Source organism: Aquarana catesbeiana, linkage group LG01 (assembly GCF_042186555.1).
Source record: "Aquarana catesbeiana isolate 2022-GZ linkage group LG01, ASM4218655v1, whole genome shotgun sequence".
In the NCBI taxonomy this organism is placed as follows: domain Eukaryota; kingdom Metazoa; phylum Chordata; class Amphibia; order Anura; family Ranidae; genus Aquarana; species Aquarana catesbeiana.
This window is the reverse complement of record NC_133324.1, coordinates 696025078-696049332: the sequence shown is the minus strand read 5'-3', so window position 1 is coordinate 696049332 and position 24255 is coordinate 696025078. Positions and strand designations below refer to the sequence as shown.

General features: G+C 42.4%; 1 protein-coding gene across 2 annotated transcripts in view; it reads right to left on the bottom strand.

The window, feature by feature from the left end:
- LOC141111419 (uncharacterized) overlaps positions 1-24043 on the bottom strand; it is a 65679-nt gene extending 41636 nt beyond the window's left edge. Inside the window, exons 1-2 of one of the 2 annotated variants that reach the window (XM_073603718.1) lie at positions 22707-24043; positions 12318-12724 (exon numbers count right to left, since the gene is read on the bottom strand). In XM_073603718.1, the coding sequence (XP_073459819.1) occupies positions 12318-12724; positions 22707-22882 (583 nt within the window). In that variant the 5' untranslated portion in view covers positions 22883-24043. The remainder of the gene's footprint in view (positions 1-12317; positions 12725-22706) is intronic. The other variant, XM_073603709.1, reaches the window with a different exon arrangement.
- Positions 24044-24255: the final 212 nt, after the last annotated feature.

The following is a 24255-nucleotide window of genomic DNA, read 5'->3' as shown; positions in this document are numbered from 1 at the left end:
TGCTTCCTGAAAATGCCTAAGCATTAAACTGTTCTTCCAATTGTGTAACAAAATATTTCTTTGATTAACTACAGATGCCTACAGCCCATGTGCTTCTTATCCTCGGCTCTGTGTACTTCTAAGGTTTCACTCTGCTTCTTTCATTCCTTTTTTTGTGATGACTGCTAAATCAGTATTTATACCACTGATGTGTCCAAAGAGTACCTGTCACTTCCCTGTGTATACTGCTCATATTGTGCAATTAATGGTGTTAAAAGTAAAATGTTATAAAATAAAGGGGTGAAACTACATATCATGGAGACCCACAACAAAATTTTGATGGGACTCCCCATTGACCTTCTTTTGTGATACCTGACAATGATAACAGTGACGACACTGTCATCGATCTCAGTTTAAAGTATGCTTAAATCAACGAAAGGTAGCAAAAGAACTGAACATATCCAACATACAATGTTCTACAAGTGCAATGAATATAAACTGATGTAGTATCAATATATTTTTTTCTGTGTAAAGCACTTATTTACAGTCTTGTATAACTTTGATCCTCCCTGTTTTACAAAAGCACAAATATTACATTTAAACAAGTATGCTATTTACTGTATACAGTATATTATACTTCAAAGGGATAGAATTATGTTAAATTGGTACACTAAGGCCCTTTCACACTGGGGCGGCGGGGGCGTCGGTGGTAAAACGCCGCTATTTTTATCGGGGGTTTGTCGTCAATTTAGCGGCAGTATTTGGCTGCTAGCGGGGCGGTTTTAACCTCCGCTAGCGGCCGAAAAAAGGGTTAAAACCGCCCGCAACGCGCAGCTACAGTGGCACTATGCCGGCGGTATAGCCGCGCTGCCCCATTGATTTCAATGGGCAGGAGCGGTGAAGGAGCGGTGTATACACCGCTCCTTCACTGCTCCAAAGATGCTGTTTGCAGGATTTTTTTTCCCCTCCTGCCAGTGCACCGCTCCAGTGTGAAAGCCCTCAGGCTTTCACACTGGAGACACAACAGCAGCAGTTTCAGGTCGGTTTGCAGGCGCTATTTTTAGCGCAATAGCGCCTGCAAACTGCCCCAATGTGAAAGGGGCCTAAAGCCTTGTAAACACGGTCAGATTATTGGACAAGTGTACCAGCTGCCTGGGACCGCACCTCTCCATCTCCCACACATCCAAGGAGTGCACCGATGCCTGACCCCCGTGGCTGCAGGACAATGGTATGTGATAATGTGACACTCTGTTGTGATGTTCTGGAGGCACTGGGGGATTGAACAAGAAGTTTGCTGGGAGTAAATGGGGATTGAGAGCACATATCTGCTGTATTGGAGGGGGATTAATTGGAGGCATAGGTCTGAATCGAATCACCCCCCCCAAAATCCATTATACCTATGCCACAAATTCTGCCAGCCCTCCCCCATTCTATCATACCTATGCCACCAATTCTGCCAGCCCTCCCCCATTCTATCATACCTATGCCTCCAATTCCACCTCCCCCCAATCTATCATACCATATGATAGAATGGGGGGGAGGGGGGCAGAATTGGAGGCATAGGTATGATAGAATGGGGGGAGGGGGCGGAATTGGAGGCATAGGTATGATAGAATGGGGGGGAGGGGGAAGAATTGGAGGCATAGGTACAGGTGATCGGGTGATCTGTCAATCAAATAACGTTGAGGGGCGGGAACACGGCAATTGAAATTAAAGCTGTTATCGCTGTGTTCCCTGTGCTCTGATCACCTTGCCGGCCCTCCTGTTTCTCTCCTCCCCTGCACAGGTAGGCTGCATAGTGAACACAGGTTGAATGGTGGGCACAAGGCTGCATAGTGGGCACATAGCTGCATTGGTGGACACAAGGCTGCATTGGTGGACACAAGGCTGCGTGGTGGACACATGGCTGTGTGGTGGGCACACGGCTGCATGGTGGGCACAAGGCTGCATGGTGGGCACAAGGCTGCATGGTGGACACACAGCTGCATTGGTGGACACAAGGCTGCATAGTGGGCCCATGGCTGCATTGGTGGGCACAAGGCTGCATTGGTGGGCACACAACTGCATTGGTGGGCACAAGGCTGCATTGGTGGACACACGGCTGCATTGGTCGACACAAGGCTGCATAGTGGGCACATGGCTACATTGGTGGGCACAGGCAGCCTACATTGGTGGGCACAGATAAAGTTGTTGTTGTTGTTAATATTTATAACTTAATTCTGCATAAAACATTTAAGTGTCATTTCATGAGAATTTATGAGGGCGTGTTTAGGGGCGGAATTAGGGGCGGGCGGGCTGGGGCAACTGGTGGCGAGTCACCCTTGAGGCCTGGCTGGTAGCTCAGGACTTGAAATTTTGAGCCCTGCTATATGCCATCTAAGCCTCACCCATCAATACATCGGCAATCCTTTTGAACAGGTAACTTTCATCCCACCAACTGTTCTATCTTTATCTAATGTCACTAGGAATCCAACTTTTCATATGTAGGAAGTTAAAGTAGAACTATAGGAAAAACTTTCTTTTTCATTTTGGATAGAGCAAGGGAGGGTGTTAGATTTTTTTTTTCACCATCCGTGTCCCATGGCGGGGATTTCCCTTCACTTCCTGTCCCAAAGCCAAATAGGAAGTGAGAGGAAATCCCGGGATATTAAGGGTATTCCTTGGGGACCCCCAGGTCACCAGAACTAGTGTCCCTATTGGAAGATTTTCCCTCTATTAGGCTCCATTCACACTAGCGCGTTTTTTGATGCATTTTGCAGAAATGCACGGGAATTTTTTAACATGGGTTCCTATGGAACATGTTCACATCAATGCCTTTTTGTTTCTCTGCATTTTTGGAAAGGGTCAGGGACTTTTTTTCATGCAAAATGCAGCGTTTTGCATGTAATAGAATTCAATGGACAAGCATCAAAAACGCAAGTGCACCGTTTTTGCAGCGTTTTTGATGCGTTTTTGGTGCGTTTTTGATGCGTTTTTGCCGTTCTTTTTTAATTTTTTTTTTTTTAATTTTTTTTAAGACTGTAAAAAAAAACTGTAAAAAAAAAAAAAAAAAAAAACGCAAATCGCGGCAAAATCGCGGCAAAAACGCTGCTCAAAAACGTGGCAAGCATGAAAAAAAACCCTCCAAAAACGCTCAAAAGCAACATGCATAGGTGTGAATCGAGCCTTACTTTTCTAGGGACAACCCAGAGGTTGGGATTTTCTTTACATTCACTTTTAGGCCTCATGCACACTGGACATTAAAATAACATTATAAAAATGGCAGTAGCTTTGCAATGAGTTTTTCAACGTTTTTTAACATTTTTGCAATAGCGGTTTTTAGCGTTTATTAGCATTTTTTAGCGGTTTTCCGCGTTAGTGTTTTATAGTGTGCATGATCCTCAGGCCTCATGTACACTGAACGTTTTTACAGCAGTTGTTTTTGGCTTCAGACGTTTTTTTTCTACAGTCAATAGACTCCCCATCATGTTATCCTAGGTGTCCATGCACACGTAGGCTGTTATCAGCATGTTTTGGCTGGGGTGTTTTTTGGCTTTAAAAAAACCCCCAAAACTAGTGGGTTCTGAGAGGAGTTGCTGTTTTCGCTAAAACGCTCTAACGTCAAAAAACACTGATAGACGTTCAAAAATGCGTCTCACCAGCGTTTTTGGACGTTTTTGATCCATTGAAAAAAAAAATTAAAAATGTTAAAAAAAAAAAAAAAAAAACCCTAAAAAAACACTAACGCGGAAAAACGTTGAAAAATGTTGAAAAAAATCACTGCAAAGCTACTGGCGTTTTTATAACGTTATTTTAACGTCCAGTGTGCATGAGGCCTCAATGATAATGGTAAACAGGACAAATAGAGAGGGTAAATCTCCTTAACCTCTTGACGCCCGCCGGTTGTCATATGACGACCAGGTGGCGCGTCTCTCATTCTGGGAGGGCGTCATATGACGGCCCTGTCACCAGCCTATCAGAGTACCCAAGTACCTGTCACCAGCCCATCAGAGTAACTGAATACCTGTCACCAGCCCATCAGAGTAACCGAGTACCTGTCACCAGCCCATCAGAGTACCCGAGTACCTGTCTGCAGCTCATCAAGTTACCCGAGTACCTGTCTCCAGACCATCAGAGTACCCGAGTATCTATTTGCAGCCCATGCCTCATAGAATATATGTTGGGGTGTTTGCTTTCCAAAATGGGGTCATTTTGTGGGTAATTCCATTGTCCTGGTGCTCCAGGGGCTTCAAAAGTGTAATAGGTGGTTGAGAAATGAGATGTGTCATTTATGCTCGTAGAACGCCTGAAGGTGCTACTTCAATGTTGGGCCTCTGTATGTGGCCAGGCTCTGTAAAAGTCTCACACATGTGGTATCGCCATACTCGGGAAGAGTAGCAGAATGTATTTTGGGGTGTAATTTGTTGGATGCATATGCCGTGTGTGAGAAATAAATTGATAATTTGACAATTTTGTAAAAAAAAAAAAAAAAAAAAAAAAAAATCTTCATTTTGCAAAGAATTGTATTGTGGGAAAAAAATTACAACTTAAAAAATTCACTATCCTACTTACTTAATACCTTGGAATGTCTACTTTCTAAAAAGGGGTCATTTGGGGGGTATTTGTACTTTTCTGACTTGTTAGTGTCTCAAGAAATGAGATTCACCTGATGTACTGAAGGCCTGATCAGATGTGATCAATTTTCAGTGATTGGCACCATAGTTTGTAGACCCTATAACTTTCACAAAGACCAAATAATATACACTAATTTGGGTTACTTTTACCAAAGATATGTAGCAGTATAAATCTTTGCCAAAATTTATGAAGAAAAATTACTTAATAGCAAAATTTTATGACAGAAACAAAGAAAAAGGCATTTTTTATTTATAGCACATAATACAAAATAAAAACCCACTAGTGATTAAATACCACCAAAAGAAAGCTCTATTTGTGTGAAAAAAAGGACGCAAGTTTCATATGGGTACAGTGTTGCATGACTGAGTAATTGTCATTCAAACTGTGAGAGCGCTGAAAGCTGAAAATTGGTCTGGGCAGGAAGGGGGTGTAAGTGTACTGTATTGAGGTGGTTAAAGTGGTTGTAAGCTTCAATCACTGACTTGTACCTAGAGGTAAGCCTGTAATAAGGCTTACCTCTAGGTACTGTAAATATCTCCTAAACGTGCACTGTTTAGGAGATATTTACTATATGTGCAGCCGATAATATCATCGGTGCATACGCTCTGAAGGAATGGCAACTCGTTTACGGCACCTCCCCCACGCATGCGCAGGAGTGACATCATTGCGGCTCTTGCCAGTCACACAGCCGGAATCCGCGAACCCAGAAGGAAGATGGGTGAAGGTGGTAGCGGCCTCCATTAATGACAATGCATCACTGGAATGCTTTTAACGGGGACACAGGCAGCAATAAAAAGTGAAAAGTGTTCTAATCCCTCTCCACTCTATCCGAAACTAAGAAAAAAGGTTTGCCTTTAGTTTTACATTGACTCTGGATATGATTTTGATCCAACCTAGTGTAGTCACAAGTACTGCTTTTGATGTAAGGGCCGCTCACAACAGAGCAGCTTACACTCTAAATTCCTACCATAGTCACACACACTACTATTATGGCATCAGGAAGGCGTGTTAGTGACTAAAGCTACCAGTAAATAACACAGTATAGCATCAGTCAGTAACATATCATTATATCACTCTTTATTTGAAGCTGCATGACCAAAGGACCTGTCATTATGACATGATGCAAAGTGTAGTATTAACTGATCTTGCCCTTAAGAAGAACTTGTCATCATAACAACATACAGATGTAAGTAGTGACTGAAGCTTTCACCAATAAGGACCTGTTCTTATGGCATCATGCAGGTGTCGCAGTGACTGAAGCTGCCAGTTGGGCATCATGCAATTGTATTTGTGACTGCCAATAAACAGGACCAGTCATTATGGTATCAAACAGGTGTCAAAGAAACCTGAACTAAACTGTATCTAAGCACCACAAACTGAAAATGCAGCCTCACCCATCCATCCATGTTCCTTTTCTTTACTCTGTTGAGAAATCACTCTCCTAGCATTTTTGTGCCATCTTGAGTAAGGACAGATAATTCATGTAGCGTTCGCTTCCTGGAATCCACCTGCCCTTAGCTCAGGCATGCAGGCAGGAGGGTGTGCTTAGCTGAGAAAGTCCCTCCTCCTCCCCTAATGACTCCTGGAATGTATGACATCAAATGTCTATAGAGTCACACATGAGGGTGTTTACACAGTGGTAAATTACAGTCCACTCCCCTCCTCCTCCATGCTACTAATCAGCTAAACACAATGGGGATGGGAAATTACATGTAGATTGGTGGGGGCTTCACCTCCCTCTTATGCTAATACACAGGAGGGAGGCGCATGACACAGCCTGTGGCTGGCAGAAATCTGCCCACACCATGTTTTTGCCAAAAAATAATAAAGATTTGATTTCAAATATACAGTATATTTGTATGATGATTTAAAACAGTTTATTGATACGAATTATTTATTTTTACTCTGTCTCGCAAAGGCTGTTTTTTTTTATTTTGAACATATGACCAGTAGCAGAGGACTAGATGCTCCTCCTGCTTATGTTTCCCTGCAGACAAGACAGGCTGGGAAAGATCTGGGTCATGTGACAGCTGTATATCGAAGAGGAAAAAGGTACTTAGATTTTTTTTTTAGTTAAAATAATTACAATGCCATCATCCAAATACAGAAATAGAAGGGGAAATATAAATTAAACAGCATGTGTTTAGTATCACTTTAAATGTCTTTTTTGCAGGAATAGTTGATATTAGAAATTCCCTTTTATGTAACAAAGTGATGTTAACTCTGTTGTGCAGCGAACTGCAGGAGACTGCTATCAAGAATATTTTATGTACTTGTACTATCTGAACATAAAAAAATGTAAAGTGGTCCTGTCGCTTCGGAAAATTGTTTAAAGCAAGGCCAGCCTGTAAAAGGAGACAGGACATACTTACCTTTTCTTCTGCCTGTGCCACACCAACGCTGAGAAATCTGCTGCAGAAAATGGTACTGAAACCAACACTTGCAGAAGTGTCGATCTCCCAAGTTCCCTCCCGCAGCTCTCACCAGTTCCTCCGGATGACTTTTATGTCACTTTTGTATTCTGTAATGAGTGAAGGTCGGGAATCAGCGAGAGCAGTGGGGTGCCCAAGGAGACCAAAGAACCCACAAGTATTGATTTAAGAGAGGGCATCACCAGAAGATTTCTCAGTATTTGAGCTAGGTGCAGTGGCACAGGCAGCAGGAAAAGTAATTATGTCCAGTCTTAAAAAAAAAAAATTCAATAGCAACAGAGTCACTTTAATGATATGTTAAAGCTTAAAGTGATTGTAAAGGCTGGAGGTTTTTTATTCTATGCATGAAGGTAAAAAACCTTCTGTGTGCTACTCCTACCCACAACCCGATGTGCACAAGAGCCTGGGTTGTCCCAGGACTCTCTCTCTTCATTAGCTGAGACAGCAGCAGGAGCCATTGGCTCCCACTCTTGTCAATCACAGCCAGTGAGCCAATGAGGAGACTGGAGGGCATGGGTGAGCCACGGCTCTATCTGTCTTTTGGATGCATAGAGCAGGACTCAGGAGCAAGCATACACCAGTGCCCCCATAGGACGTGGCTTGCTATTGGGTTGCACTGGTTAAAGGGGGAGGAGCCAGGAGCCCCATTGGGGGACCCAAGAAGAGGAGGATTGGGGGTGCCTGTGCAAAACCACTGCATGTTTGTTTTTTAAAAAGCCGAACCTTTAATACCACTTTAAAGGATAAGTGCACCCTAACACTAAAATTTCTACATCTACAGACATCCACAATTTAACACTAACCTATCTAACCCTGTAAAGAAGAAATCAGTATACATACTTTTTTGAAACTGATCCAACCTGATCCCACGCTGAGCTGTCAGCTGCAGTTTCGCTGTGTAGGCGGGTGCAGAGGACACAGCCGACAACGGCAGCCCCATAGTAAGTCTATGGGTGATGTCACTTACCAGTCATTTCACAGCCGTTGTCGGCTGAGTCCTCTGCAGAGCTTCCGCCGCTGCAGATCGGATTGGATCAGCTTAAAAAAAGGTATGTATACCGATTTCTTCTTTAGAGGGCTAGATAGGTTAGGCTTATATCGTGGATGTCTGTAGATGTAGCAGCGATTTTCATGTTAAGGTGGACTTATCCTTTAAGTTTAGCTAAAAAAAAAATATAAATCCCTACCACTTTAGCCACATCACTTATCTGTAATAAAATATGGCTCACATTGCAAAGGCAGCAGGATCCTGGAGAAAACTTCACTGCAGGGATGCCTGTCCTCTTCCTGTCTTTGACCTTTTATCACCTTAATAGTCATCTTCAGGCAGAACAAAAGTACAGATGGTCTGATGGGGACATGTCCCTGCCTGCCCTCTTCTCCACTAAGAAAAGTTCTATCACTGATAACATTGTTTGTAACACCATGTTTGATTGAAAGAGATAATGTTGTGACTGATCAGGCTCTTCCCCATTCCCAGATGCTGTTACAGGCAGTGTAATCAGTGATAGAATTTTTCTTAACGGAGAAGGAGGAAGGAGGCAGATTGTCTCTGTTGGCTCACCTTTAGTGCAGCTGAGTCCGGAGAACCAAAGCTATTAAGTTCAGCAGCAGGAAGAGGACAGGGCAGCCCTATAGTGAAGATTTCTACAGAATGCACAATGCCTGCACAATGTGGGACATATTTCATTACAGGTAAGTGATGTGACTAAAGCTGTAGTGATTTTTTTCTGCTAAATCTCACTTTTTATGAAATCTTCACTATTTTAAACAGTGTTTTTTTTTTTTTTTTTTTTATTTGCCTGGAGTTCTGCCTAAATTCTATAGACAGTTCTATGATTTTATGCATGATATAGCATAGTCTAAGCTGTTGTTCATATAAAAGCTAACATAGATTAATTAGGAACCAGCTCAGCTTTAAAATCAATAACTAAAAGCTGAAAAAGTGCATCACTGACTGACACCAAGATGCACCAATTGATTTTAGGTTACTGAATTACGGTAAAGAAGCTCCACAATCAACAGACATGTCAGACAATATTACAAGCTTCTCCATGTGTCTGTACAGTGTGTTTAGTCAGTAAGGAGTCTCCCTAAGATATGCCTGTACATGTTCTGTGTGATTTTCCCAGAAATCAAACCGTATCAGCTAGGTGTAGAACAAAATTCCACATTTTCTGCACACTCAGATGAGCACAGAGATATGTGTAATATATTTAAGGAATTTGAGAAGAAATTGGTTCGGTTGCTCTAAAAAAAGAGGCACGCTATCCTACGCAAACCACTGGTATGTGTACAAAATATAATTTGTGGGCTTTAGAGGTAGAATACAGGCACAATTATAACTTACACATGGGCTCTGGATTTTACCATCAAGATTGAACAGACTTTGGAACAAATGGTTTCTTTATTTGACATGGACAATAATATGATGGGCTGGTGGACCTGAGTGGAGATAAAACCCCATTCAAAGCTCCATCAGAACATGACCTACAGTAGGTGGAACTTGCTAGGCATTATATAGCTACCTAGATCAGACCTGTGATCACAATGTCTGGAGAAGGGAAATCCTACAGTACCAACTTCCTTTACGAATCAAAGATTGTGTGTGTCTGAATACTAAGAACCACATGGGAAGTGGATCCTGGAAGATGTGAAAAGGTGTGTCACAAAAAAAACCCCAAACATGTCCATAAGGAATGCGAAGGTTTTACCATGCCCCAAAATCAATAAGGCACTGTGGCACACTTTGCATTGGACACTTTCTTTAGTCCATGGAAATCTGTCCCTAACATGAAAGGGCTAGTCGGTTGTGTTTGTTGTGTTTGCCCCCCAAATCAAGGGTTTCCAGTCCTCCCCTGGTGGGACATGTGGTCATAAATAATAATTCACTCATTTGATGATCGGATACTACAAAGACTCTGGTGGTCATACACAGCTGGGCAAAGTGAGGGAAACACAAAGTTAGATAAATACATGGCAGCTCTTGTGTCATCTTGCTCTCATTTCTTCATTGTGATTTATAAAAATGACTAGAGGTCTCATTCACACTGGCACTCCAGTGTATAGATTTTGTAAACGCTGGAAGTCATCTGGGAAGTACAAACAAATATTATGAATCCCAGATCACTTTTTCCTGCATTTAGATGTTCTTGCTTTAGAGAAGGTTTATTAGCATTTAGTGTTTCTAATCGGACCCTGTATGCACAGAATTCTATTTTCTCTAAACATACACTATATTACCAAATTTATTGTGACACCTGTCTTTACACGCACATGAACTTTAATGACATCCCAGTCTTAGTCCATAAGGTTGAATATTGAGTTGGCCCACCCTTTGCAGCTATAACAGCTTCAACTCTTCTGGGAAGGCTGCCCACAAGGTTTAGGAGTGTGTCTATGGGAATGTTTGACCATTCTTTTTTCAGAAGAACATTTGTGAGGTCAGGCACTGATGTTGGATGAGAAGGCTTGGCTCACAGTCTCCACTCAAATTCATCCCAAAGGTGTTCTATCGAGTTTAGGTCAGGACTCTGTGCAGGCCAGTCAAGTTCCTCCACCCCAAATTCGCTCATCCATGTCTTTATGGACCTTGCTTTGTGCACTGGTCCAAATCATTTGGGGATGGCCCCTTCCTGTTCCAACATGACTGCTCACCCGTGCACAAAGCAAGGTCCATAAAGACATGGATGAGCGAGTTTGGGGTGGAGCAACTTGACTGGCCTGCACAGAGTCCTGACCTTAACCTCATAGAACACCTTTGGGATGAATTAGATCGGACACTGCGAGCCAGGCCTTCTCGTCCACATCAGTACCTGACCTCACAAATGCGCTTTTGGAAGAATGGTCAAACATTCCCATAGACACACTCCCAAGCCTTGTTGACAGACTTCCCAGAAGAGTTGAAGCTGTTATAGCTGCAAAGGGTGGGCTAACTCAATTTTGAACCCTATGGACTAAGACTGGGATGCCATTAAAGTTCATGTGCGTGTAAAGGCAGGCGTCCCAATACTTTTGGTAATATAGTGTAGTTAAACTGACTGCACCTAAACACATGTAAATGCTTAGTGTGAATGGACGAAAAAAAATCATTACTTTTATATGTGTTTAGAAATGTCCTCTAAATGCATATAAACACAGGGTTGACACTGTCTCTCAACCAAAAAATAAAAACTCCAGCATTCATCCACGGTGCTCCAGGAGATAATAAGGTGCACAATGCTTATTCAGGTGCAGTCCTCCACAGATCGGGAAATCTCTAATCAACTGCAAAAAACACACACAAGAGGATGCAACTCCTCATGCATTACCACCACATAATTTATGAAATTCCAAGTAACAAATGGATACTCACAAACATATAAAATCAATAGACGTGTAACTCATATGCTTCAGCCTTGGGCAAAAACATCAGATGTAAAAGCCAATGTGTTTCGGGAGTCATTCCCCCTTCCTCAGCGCTCAACTCGTGATGACACTTACCGGCTAAGGCTGAAGCATATGAGTTAAAAGCCTGTCGATTGTATATGTTTGTGAGTATCCATTTGTTATTTGGAATTTAATACATTGTGTGGTGGTAATGCATGAGGAGTTGCGCCCTCTTGTGTGTGTTTTTTACAGTTGATTTCCTGAGCTGCGGAGGGCTGCACCTAAAGAAGCATTGCACGCCTAATTTTCTCCTGGAGCACCATGGATGAGAACTGGAGTGTTTATTTTTTTTTTGGTTGACCTGTTTTTTACAGGTTTAACAATGCCAGTGTGAAGAAGCCTAAATATAGCAGCCACAAAGTTACGTTGCCCTTATGTTGTAAAGTGCTGCGTAAACTGTCGGCCCTATATAAATCCTGTATTATAATTAATAAAAACATCAGACACTGAATTTGAATAAGACATGCAATGTGGGATAAAATACATATTTGTTAAACATAGACTCATCTTATGCTAAACACAGATCATTTGTTAAATGTTACAAGTTACTCCAGGAAAGATCAGGCTATGGCTTAGATTGTGCCTGCAACAGGAATGCCGCACACAGGGATGCAAAATAATATTCTTCATTTATTTACATAGCCAACAGCAACAGACTTTATTCTGACATGTTTTGCACTAGGCACAACATTTTGAGAAAGTGCTGTGCTTAGCACAAAACATGTCAGAATAGAACTCTCTCTTGCCGGCTATGTTAATATAGGAAAAATATTATTTTGCATCTTGCGCAGCGGCATTCCTGTTGCTGGCACAACAGATATTTTGTTATTAGATATGAATAAAACCATTTGTATATAAACTCACCTTTAAAAGCTGCCCAGTGCAGTGCATTGTCTCCCTCTAAATCACATAAATGTACTTTGGCACCTTTTCCAATCAGGTAGCAGCAGAGTGCAGTTTGTCCATATTGTGCAGCTGTGATTAAAGGTGTGCAACCTTTCTGGTCTTCCACGTCTAGTGAAACTCCTGCCTTCACAAGCAGGTCCACCACAGCAATGCACCCATTTACTGCAGCCCAGTGTATAGGGTGTTGACCGGACTCAGATTGGCTAGGCAGGTCCACCGGTCCCTTACTGTCCACAAATAGTCCAATCAGCTCGACAGATCCAGCCAGAGCAGCCCAATGAACTGGTGTGTGTCCCTTTTCATCATAACTTCCTACAATTGAAAGACCTTCTTCTTCAATGATCTGCTGGCATTTCTTAACATCACTGCAATACAAAGAAGGTGAACACAAGGCCATGGATTCAGGTTACATATATCAGTGAAAAGAAACTACAAAAAAAAAAATACAAAGAGTAACTTCAGCCAATTTATATTTTGTTTGTGACTCTACTGGGGAGATTTTCCCTCACTTTCTTTAACCGTGATGCTCATAGAATGCCTTGAACAGCAATTAAAGCCTCATGCTAGTCTCACGTTGAAAGTGAAGAGGTTACTCACCATATGAAAATTCTCGTACGACAGAATTCAACTTCAGAAGTGACGTAATGTGTTCAATAGTTTTGTACGTATTCTTTTGTTTCTAAATATGTGTAGTCTTGCTCTTACAATTTTTTTTTTTACGAAAACCGCACTGGTTAAACGAACATCAGGCGTTGAGTTCACATACAACAACAATTTTATAGTCTGCACATCCAGCTTTTGTCAGACAAAAAAAAATGGAATCGGCTGTCGAAAGCACCATACTAACAATCCGAAAATCGGCAGATGGCACATCGGACAAAAATTTTCCTCCGATTTTCGTATCGTGTGTACGGGCCTTTAGACATTGCCAAAAGTTCTAATCTCACACTACTCCTGGGGGTATTCAATTTGCAACATTTTTCCGGTGGTATTGGTTCTTTACAGTCCTGTGTCTAATTATAAAAGCATTTGCAGTAGGTTTGGTAACCATTCTGATTGATGCAACAGATTCAGGTTGTTATTATTTGTACCACTTTGACAATGTGTCGATCCGCTACCACAAATTTAAAAAGAATTGCTGTCAGTTACCAGATAACTGAAAAGTTGGCGTATGGAGAGTGGTCAGAGGTGTTGTTTGTTTACTTTTTCTTATTTTGTAGTACATTTGCTTTATTGGTTGCTAGGATGCAGGCTGTCAGCATCATAGCAACCAATAAACAATGTGGGGGGAGCCTGATTCTGAGTGACAGACAGAAGGTGGATTGGACTGAACAGCGGCTATGGAAAATACCCATTGCATTCCACTGTCAACCACAGCAGGTGGACCTGATGAGGATCTAGTGTAAGAGTTCTCCATTAGGCCCACCACACAACAAAGCTCCTTGGCCACAGTGCCTGTCTGTCTGTGAGACATACGCAGTTGCCAGCAGGGAGCCCAGAGTTACTGACAGTCCGGGCTCAGTCCCCGCTTCCTGCGACAAATTCATATACATTTTCCTAACAGATACACAAATCTGTTGAGAGCACCGACATTTGTCATGTAGCGGTGTGACGGAACTCTAAAAAGTGTCTGCAATCATTTTTATGAATTCCAGGGATTGTGTTTTTCTCTTTGTGCCAGTTTATTGATTTTGCATCACTTCCTGTTCTGAAAGGAAATTTTCTGGAGCTTTGCATAGAAACCAATCAGCTTTGAGGTTTTATTATCAAAACTTAACCACTTCAGCTCCGAAAGGTTTACTCCACTTCATGACCAGGCCATGTTTTGTAAAACGGCACTGTGTTACTTTAACTGACAATTGCGCGATCGTGCGACGCTATAACCAAATAGAATGTATGTTCTTTTTTACCCACAAATAGAGCTTTCTTTTGGTGGCATTTGATTACTTCTGCTGTTTAATATTTTTTGTGCTATAAACAAAAAAAGACTGACAGTTTAAAAAAAAACAACATATTTTTTACTTTCTGCTAAAAAACTATCCAATAAAAAAATGTAAAAAATCAAACTACTTCATGTATTCTGCTACATATTTTTGGTAAAAAAAAATCCCAATAAGCGTATATTGATTGGTTTGCGCAAAACAATAGCATCTACAAACTATGGGATATATTTATGGAATTTTTATTTATTTATTTCTTACTAGTAATGGTGGCGATCAGCAATTTATAGCGGGGCTGCGACAATGCGGTGGACAAATGGGGACTCTAAGGGGGTTATTTACGAAAGGCAAATCCACTTTGCACTGAAAGTGCACTTGGAAGTGCAGTTGCTGTAAATCTGAGGGGTAGATCTGAAATGAGGGAAAGCTCTGCTGATTTTGTCATCCAATCATGTGCAAGTTAAAATGCTGTTTTTTTTATTTTCCTTGCATGTCCCCCTCGGATCTACAGCGACTGCACTTCCAAGTGCACTTTCAGTGCAATTTCAAAGTGGATTTGCCTTTCATACATAACCCCCTAAGTGACACTTTTGACACTTTTTTGGAAACCAGTGAGACTAATACAGTGGTCAGTGCTAAAAATATGCACTGTCACTGTACTAATGACACTGGCTGGGAAGGGGTTAACATCAGGGGCGATCAAAGGGTTAACTGTGTGCCTAACCTGTGCTTTACTACGGTGTGGGAGGTGCTTGTACTGTGGGAAGGCAGAGATCTGTGTTCCTGCTTTGCAGAAACACAGGATTAATACCTTTCCTACTGACAGAAAGCAGTATACATAGGCAGACCGCCATTCTGCTTGTGTCCAGAAACGATCGCCGGACCTGCTGATTGGTTCCCGCTGTGTCCAATCACAGCAGGAGCGGGTTGCCGGCGGTATGCATGCGTGCCCCGGACCAGGAAGTGCAGGATCACGTGCTAGGTACGTGACCCTGCACAGGAGAGCCGCCTTGCCGCCGTATGTATACAGTATAAGGTCGGCAAGCGGTTAAAGTATAACTTTTTTTTTTTTTTACTTTTGGATGTGGAAAGGGATTAGAACACCTGTCAGTGTTTATTGCTGTTGGTGCCCCCGTTAAGGGGATTCACCCTCTCAAATTTGTCCTGTTACGTGATCCTGCGCAGTGGGCCGCCCTGTAGCAGTAAATCTGCTGTGGGGCGGTCGGCAAGTGGTTAAAGCAACGCACAATTTTGTATTAGCGTGTCGTTCATTTAGTATTAGCGTGTCGTTCGTTGTGGATGGCACCTCAATACACCCGCTGTGTAGAACAGCTATGGCGTCTAAGGCCCGTCTGTTCAGGGATGAAGGTCTTCTTTGGGAAGGACGCACTGCGGATGGACAGGGCCAAAACTGATTCCAGCTATCATTTTCCTAATGAGGTTTAGAAACACGTGATGGAAAACCAGAAATAAAATAACTTCTGTTTCTTTAATTTCCTAAAATAAAACATCTCCTCCTTCTACTGGATAATATCTTCAACTCTAAAAACTGCAGGAAATTGAGCAATCCTGTCTTCCCGGCCACATGCAGACATCTGCTGGGTACTTGTTTGTTTCTTAATCTAGAGATGAATGGGGGCCTACTAAAAACTTGACAGAGGTCCTAAGCCTTCCACATTTCATTGAAGACTAAAAAAGTTAAAGTACATCTAAGGGCTCATGCACATGGCAGCTTATTAACCACTTCAGCCCCGGAAGGATTTACTCCCTTAATGACTAGGCCATTTTTTGCGATACAGGACTGCGTTACTTTAACTGACAATTGCGCGGTCGTGCGACACTGTACCCAAATAAAATTGATGCCCTTTTTTTCCCACAAATAGAGCTTTCTTTTCTTACCTCTGCAGTTTTTATTTTTTGCACTATAAACAAAAAAAAAACTGACAATTTTGAAAAAAAAAAAACAATATTTTTTACTTTCTGCTATAAAACATATCCAAAAACAAAAAAAAAAAAAAAAAAAAAACTAATTTCTTCATCAGTTTAGGCCGATATATATTCTATATTTTTTTGGTAAAAAAAAATCCCAATAAGCGTATATTGATTGGTTTGCACAAAAGTTATAGCATCTACACACTACGGGATAGATTTATGGACTTTTAATTTTTTTTTGTATGGTTCTTGCTGGTAATGGCGGTGATCAGCGATTTTTTAGCGGGACTGCGACATTGTAGCGGACAAATATGACCCTAAGTGACACTTTTTGGGGACCAGTGACACCAATACAATGATTAGTGCTAAAAAAAATGCACTGATCGCTGTATAAATAGCACTGGCAGGGAAGGGGTTAATAAAAGGGTTAATGCCCCGTACACACGGTCGGACTTTGTTCGGACATTCCGACAACAAAATCCTAGGATTTTTTCGACGGATGTTGGCTCAAACTTGTCTTGCATACACACGGTCACACAAAGTTGTCGGAAAATCCGATCGTTCTAAACGCGGTGACGTAAAACACGTACGTCGGGACTATAAACGTAGCAGTGGCCAATAGCTTTCATCTCTTTATTTATTCTGAGCATGCGTGGCACTCTGTCCATCGGATTTGTGTACACACGATCGGAATTTCCAACAACGGGTTTTGTTGTCGGAAAATTTTATATCCTGCTCTCAAACTTTGTGTGTTGGAAAATCCGATGGAAAATGTGTGATGGAGCCTACACACGGTCGGAATTTCCTACAACAAGGTCCTATCACACATTTTCCGTCGGAAAATCCGACCGTGTGTACAGGGCATAAGTGTGTTTTCTTACTGTGTTTGGGAAGTGTTGACAAGAAAAACACAGAGATCGCTGTTCCTAATCACTAGGAACAGCAGATCTCCATGTTGTCCTCTGTCAGAACGGGGATCTGCCTTGTTTACATAGGTAGAGCCCCGTTCTGCCTCTCTGTACGCCAGACACTCGCATCGGCCCCTCCTCCGTGAATCAGGCACGTGCACCCACAGTATCTATTGCAAGAGACAACGTACAGGTACATTGTTTCGTGAAATAGAGCCGCCCTGCGGCAGTATATATGCAGTGGGTGGGCTTTAAGCAGTTAAGCGCAAAGAAGCGGCTCCTACAGGCTTTTTAGCTCTCATTTTTTCTGCCTGGAAACTCCCCTCCATGTTAGCCAATGTGTCCATGCACACTATGGCTGGGAAAAAAATCAATTTAAATCTTGAATCGAGTTGAGAGGTCAAATCGATTCAAAATTTAAGCAAATCGATTTTTATAGATTATTTTTTTTCACCGCGCCGGTCCTGAAGAGCTGCGGGCAGGAGTTTTTAGGTGAGGCTGTGGCTTCGGCCTAGTCCGCGAGGCCGGATGCCACGAACTAGGCCGAAGCCACGGCCTCGCCTAAAAACTCCTGCCAGCAGCTCTTCAGGACCGGCGCAGTGTCCAAAAAAAATTGATTTGAATCGTGAATTGAGTTTTTTTTAAGAAAAACGCAGATTTTTTTTTGTGGAAAATCTCCCAGCTCTAGTGCACACTATGGCTTTTTCAGGCATTTTCAGGCATATGCTGCTACAGGCAAAAACAACCCCCCCCCCACCACCACCAAAATTGCATTTTTGATAGGAGCCAGTGCCCCAAAGAGCTCAAAAAAGCTCAACAGAGCTAAAAAAAGCTCAAAGAAGCTCAAAAATGCGTAAAAACCTTTGTTCCAGCTTTTTATTTTGTTTAAAAAAAAAAACCCTTATGCTTAAAGAAGCTTGAAGAAGCACAAGAGCACACAAAAGCACAAGCTTCTTCAAGCTGAAATAAAAGTTTAAATGGCTGTAAAAGCAGCTTTTTTTGAGCTGCAGCATGAATGAGCCCTAAAGCCAAACCTTCTTTCATTTTGGATGTTTGATCGATAAAATCCCCCCCCCCCCTCCGCGCCAATTGACTCAGTTTGAACAAATCTGATCGAAACTGAGTCTAAATTGATCAAAAGGGAAGTTATGGCTATTCAATTGTTTGCCATCACATCTAAGAATTGGTAAGCTGCCATATAAAAAATTTTTGCTTTTGGGTTTAACCACTTGCTGACCAGCCGCCGTCATTATACTGCGGCAGGTCGGCTCATTCCCGCGAATCGACGCTCCTTTAAGAGCTATGGCTGGCACGCTGGGGGAGCTGATGAGCGTGGCCGGCGGCCACGATGATCGCCGGCCATCTGCGATCGCTCCACAGAGAGCCAGAACGGGGATCTGTCAATGTAAATAAACAGATCCCTGTTCTGACAGGGAAGTACAGATTGTGATTAGGAACAGCGATCTCTCTGTACTCCCAGTCAGTCCACTCCCCCCACAGTTAGGAACACATTTAACCCTTTGATCACCACTAGTGTTAACCCCTTCCCTGCCAGTGTCATTTCTACAGTAATCAGTGAATTTTTATAGCACTGATTGCTGTATAAATGTCACTGGTCCCAAAAAAGTCTCAAAAGTGTCCGATCTGTCCGCTGCAATGCCGCAGTCCTGCTAAAAATCGCTGATCACCACCATTACTAGCAAAAAAAAAAAAAAATAATAATAATAATAAAAATGCCATAAATCGATCCCCTATTTTGTAGACGCTATAACTTTTGCACATTTTTTTACCAAAAATATGTAGAAGAATACATATTGGCCCAAAACTGATGAAGAATATTTTTTTTTTTTGGGGGGGGGGGGGGGGGATATTTTATTTTGGCAAAAAGTAAAAAATATTGTTTTTCTTTCAAAATTGTCGCTCTTTTTTTGTTTATAGCACAAAAAAATAAAACCCGCAAAGGTGATCAACTACCACCAAAAGAAAGGTCTATTTGTGGGGGAAAAAAAGGACGTCAATTTTGTTTGAGTACAGCGGCGCATGACCGTGCAATTGTCAGTTAAAGTGACGCAGTGCCGTATCTCAAAAAATGGCTTGGTCATTAAGGGGGAAAATCTTCTGGTCCTTAAGTGGTTAATATCAATTAAGGCTGCAAAAGTAGTAGACACAGGTGTATACATGCTACTTCCGAAACTCTTTGCACTGCAAATACTATCACCCCCCTGTCACATTTTGTTGGTAGTATCGCCTACCAAACGCAAACCAATCAACTGAATGCATCCATACCAGAACAGCATGAAATGGGCCATAGTTATGTGGGTTTTTAGGGGTTAGCACAAGTAGTGAGGAAGGCTTTTTCACCACTTGTCAAATGTCTGAAAAGCAATCACCAGCAGATTGCTTTTCAGAGTGCACCAGTGGTGTAACGTGAACCCTTGCGTTTTATTTTTGACGCTCCTCCTTAATCATTTCAATACCAGGCACTTTCATCCCCTTCCACCCCAGTTTTCAGCTTTCAGTGCTTTGAATGACAATTGCACAGTCATGCAACACTGTACCCAAATGACTTTTTTAGCATTTTATTTCACATAAATAGAGCTTTCTTTTGGTGGTATTTATTCTCCATTGGGTTTTTTATTTTCTTGCTAAATAAATAAAAAAAGACCGAAAATATTGAAAAAAATTTTTTTTTCTGTTTTTAACCACTTTCCGCCCGGCCTATAACAGAATGACGGCCGGGAAGTGGTTCTGTTATCCTGACTGGGTGTCATATGATGTCCAGCAGGATAACATGCTGGCGCAGGCCCACGGGGGCGCACAACGCGGCGATCGCAAGTGTGGAGTGTCAGTCTGACACGCCGCATCTCTGAACGTGATAAGAAGCCTCTGACAGAGGCTTCTTACCACATGATCAGCTGTGACCAATCACAGCTGATCATCGCGAGAACCAGGAAGTGCCGGTAAACAGCATTCCTTGGTTCACGCTGACAGGGAGAGCCGATCGGCGGCTCTCCCTGTCAGAGGGGGGGGGTCTGTGCTGATAATCAGCCCATTGATTATCAGCACAGCCCCCATTAAATGTACCCATAAGCTGCCGATCGGTGCCGAGTGTGTGGCCCATCATAACCCCCCATCATAACCCCCTGCCAGTGCCCAATAAAGTGCCAATCAGTGCCCATCACAGTGCCAATCAGTGCCCAGCATTAACACCTGTCAGTACCTGCCCAATCAGTGCCATCTATTAGTGTCCATCAGTGCCACCTGTCAGTCAGTGCCAATCAGTGCTGCCAGTCAGTGCCCATCAGTGCCGCCTGTCAGTAGCCATCAGTGCTGCATATCAGTGCTGCCTATCAGTGCCCATCAATTCTACATATCAGTGCCTCCTCATCAGTGCCCATCAGTGCCACCTTATCAGTGCCAACTCATCAGTGCCCATCGGTGCCGCCCCATCAGTACCGACTCATCAGTGCCCGTCAGTGAAGGAGAAAACCAAATTTTTAACATAAATGAAGAAAAAGGTTTTTTTTCAAAAATGTCGGTCTTTTTTAATTTGTTTCGCGAAAAATAAAAACCGCAAAGGTGATCAAATACCACCAAAATAAAGCTCTATTTGTGGGAAGAAAATGATAATAATTGTTTGGGTACAGTGTTACATGACCGCGCAATTGTCATTCAAAGTGCGACAGCGCTGAAAGCTGAAAATTGTCCTGGGCAGGAAGGTGCAAAAGTGCCCGGTATTGAAGTAGTTAAAAACGTTTCTGTAGAAACATTTTCAAATAAATAATCTTTCTTCATAAATGTAGGTCAAAATGTATTCTGCTACATTTCTTTGGTGAAATCAACCTAAGGCCTCTTTCACACGGGGCAGATCAGTCATGATCCGCCCCGTGAACACCCGCTGGCTCAGCGGGGATCGCTCCGCCGATCCCCGCTGAGCAGGAAGATGACAGGTGCATCGCTGCACACTGTGCAGCGACGGACCTGTCAGAGCGCCGCTCTCCCCTATGGGGGGATCGGATGATGACGGTCCGTAGTGTCCGTCGTCATCCGATCCGATCCGAAAACGGAGGGAAAAGTAGGTTTTTCCTCCGTTACACTTTTCGGATCGGAGCGGGGTCGGATGTCAGCGGACATGTCACCGCTGACATCCGACGCTCCATAGGGATGACTGTATGTCCGTTTTTCATCCGAAAACGGATGGATGAAAAACGGACATACGGATCATCCGTGTGAAAGAGGCCTAAATCTGTGTTTATTATTTAGTCTGTAGGAAAGTTATAGAGTCCACAAACTATGGTATATATATATATATCAACTGACCAATCCTGATGTACTGAAGGCCTATCTTATTTCTTGAGGCCCGAAAAAAGCCAGGACAGTCCAAATATCCCCCAAATGACCCCTTTTTGGAAAGTAGACATTCCAAAGTATTTAGTAAAGGGCATGGTGAGTTTTCTAAAGTTGCCATTTTTTTGTCACAACTTTTTGGAAAATAAAGTTTTTCACAATTTTTGTTCTTTTCTATACTGTTGCCACTGCAGTACAGAATCATCATATAACTGGACCAGGGATACTGACTGATGACAGTATGTAAAAAAAATGTAATCATTTATTTTTCAATGTTTTTAAAATTTTTATTACTTCTTTTTCATAAAATGCATGAAGGTAAAAAAATCTTCATTGTTTACAAACACTTTAATGCATAGAAGTGGTTGTAAACCCTCACATATATTCAGTGAAGTGACTGGCCTCAGGTGATACATAGAGATTAAACAAATCCTCCTATATAAGTTGTATCTGTCTATCTGCAGCCTTCTCTATAGCAGTAGGAGTATTAGTAGTAGTAATAGTAGTAATAGTAGTAATAGTAACAGTTAGTTATAGTAGCAGTAAAAGTAGTAATAGTAGTGGCGGTAGTATTAGTAGTATGAAATAATAGTACTGGTAATAGCAGCAATAGTAGTATTAGTAGCAGTAATAGTAGCGGTAGTGGTAATAGTAGAATTTATAGTATCAGTAGTAGTAGTAATAGTAGCAGTGGTAGTATTAGTAGCAGTAAAAGTAGTAATAGTAGTGGCAGTAGTAGTAATAGTAGCAGTAGTAGTTATTGTAGCAGTAGTAGTATTAGTAACAGTAGTAGTATTAGTTATAGTATCAGTAAAAGTAGTAATAGTAGTGGCAGTAGTATTAGTAGCGGTAATAGTAGCGGTAGTGGTAATAGTAGTATTTATAGTATCAGTAGTAGTAGTAATAGTAGCAGTAGTAGTATTAGCTAAAGTAGCAGTAAAAGTAGCAATAGTAGTGGCAGTAGTATTAGTAGTAGTAATAGTAGCAGTAGTAGTATGAGTAGTAGTAATAGTAGCAGTAGTAGTATTAGTTATAGTAGCAGTAAAAGTAGTACTAGTAGTGGCAGTAGTAGCAGTAGTAGTAGGTAATAGTAGTAGTAATAGTAGTATACACAGCATCTGCAGTTAGTAACCACCAATTAAAAAAAAGGTGACTGTACTCAGCAGGGTATCCCAGACACATTTACTGCTCAGTATAGAATAGACACATAAGATACATACCATTCCTTGGCAGCCTGGAATATATGTTCTGAGCTGCTGCCCATATGGACTGTGTGCTCCTGAGATCCCAGCTGGTTGGTGTAGGGGAAGCTCTGTGTGTTGGGGCTGCCAGGTGTGTGGGATGTTCTGTGCCCTGTGCTTTCTGTTCTCTGTGGATCCCCTGCTCTGTAGATCATGTTCTGTGTGGATCATGTGCAGTGTGGATCCTATACTCAGTGGATCCTGGGCTCAGTAGATCCTCTACTGTGTGTGTGTGTGTGTGTGTGTGTGTGTGTGTATCCTGTTCTCTGGGAATACTATGCAATGTGAATCATGTTGTGCAGTGTGGATCCTAAGCTCTGTGTACTGTAATCCCTGTGTCTGTGGATAGTGTGCTGAGGATCCTGAGCACAGTGTACTCAGTGTGTGCAGTGTAGATCCTGTGCAGTGTGGATAGTGTAGATCCTGTGTGCAGTGTAGATCGTGTACTCTATGTAGATCCTGTACAGTGTGTGGATCGTGTACTCTATGTTGTAGATCCTGTGCAGGGTGGATCGTGTACTCTATGTTGTAGATCCTGTGCAGGGTGGATCGTGTACTCTATGTTGTAGATCCTGTGCAGTGTGTGGATCGTGTACTCTATGTTGTAGATCCTGTGCAGTGTGTGGATCGTGTACTCTATGTTGTAGATCCTGTGCAGTGTGTGGATCGTGTACTCTATGTTGTAGATCCTGTGCAGTGTGTGGATCGTGTCCTCTATGTAGATCCTGTACAGTGTGTGGATCGTGTCCTCTATGTAGATCCTGTACAGTGTGTGGATCGTGTACTCTATGTTGTAGATCCTGTGCAGTGTGTGGATCGTGTACTCTATGTTGTAGATTGTGTGTACAGTGTGGATCTTGCCCTGCTCTCAGTATCTGATCGTACACAGGACTGTCGGTAGTTCTCTTGTCGGGCTCCGATCGCTGGGCTCGGTGTGTAGTTTGTATCGGATCCTGGCTCCCAGTGACCGGACTCCTCCCGGTAGGTGATCACATAGCAACACTAACAAGTCCCTTGTTAGACAATAGAGGACGCGGAGTGCAGCGCTGACCCTATAATTACAGAGGGTTGTCTCTACTACACCCCGCACTGCACACACCTCTATGGATTGTGTATGGACATATGAGGTGACACTCATGGCTTCTCCTTCTGTCATCCTCATCCAATGGCTTCCTGGACAGTTCTAGACATGTTTATACCTAGCATGACCTCCCCATGGCTTTCCTGCACGGTCCACCTGCAGCCTGCCAGAATAGTAAATGGCTGTACTCCTGAAAACCTCCATGCTCCTTTGCCCATACATGTCATACGTATTCCCTGCGGCTGCATTCACACTTTCACGTAGCGGGAACCATAAGACAAACTCTTGCGATTTGCAATGATTGTGCGCATCGCATCGGGACAGTCCGTTCACTTAAGTACAGGCGTATGAATTTCATAATCCTGGTCTTTCCCACATTTTGTCATGCTGATCCCAGGTTTAGGGTTCTCATATTCCTTGTCATGCTTACATTTTGTCATGCTGATC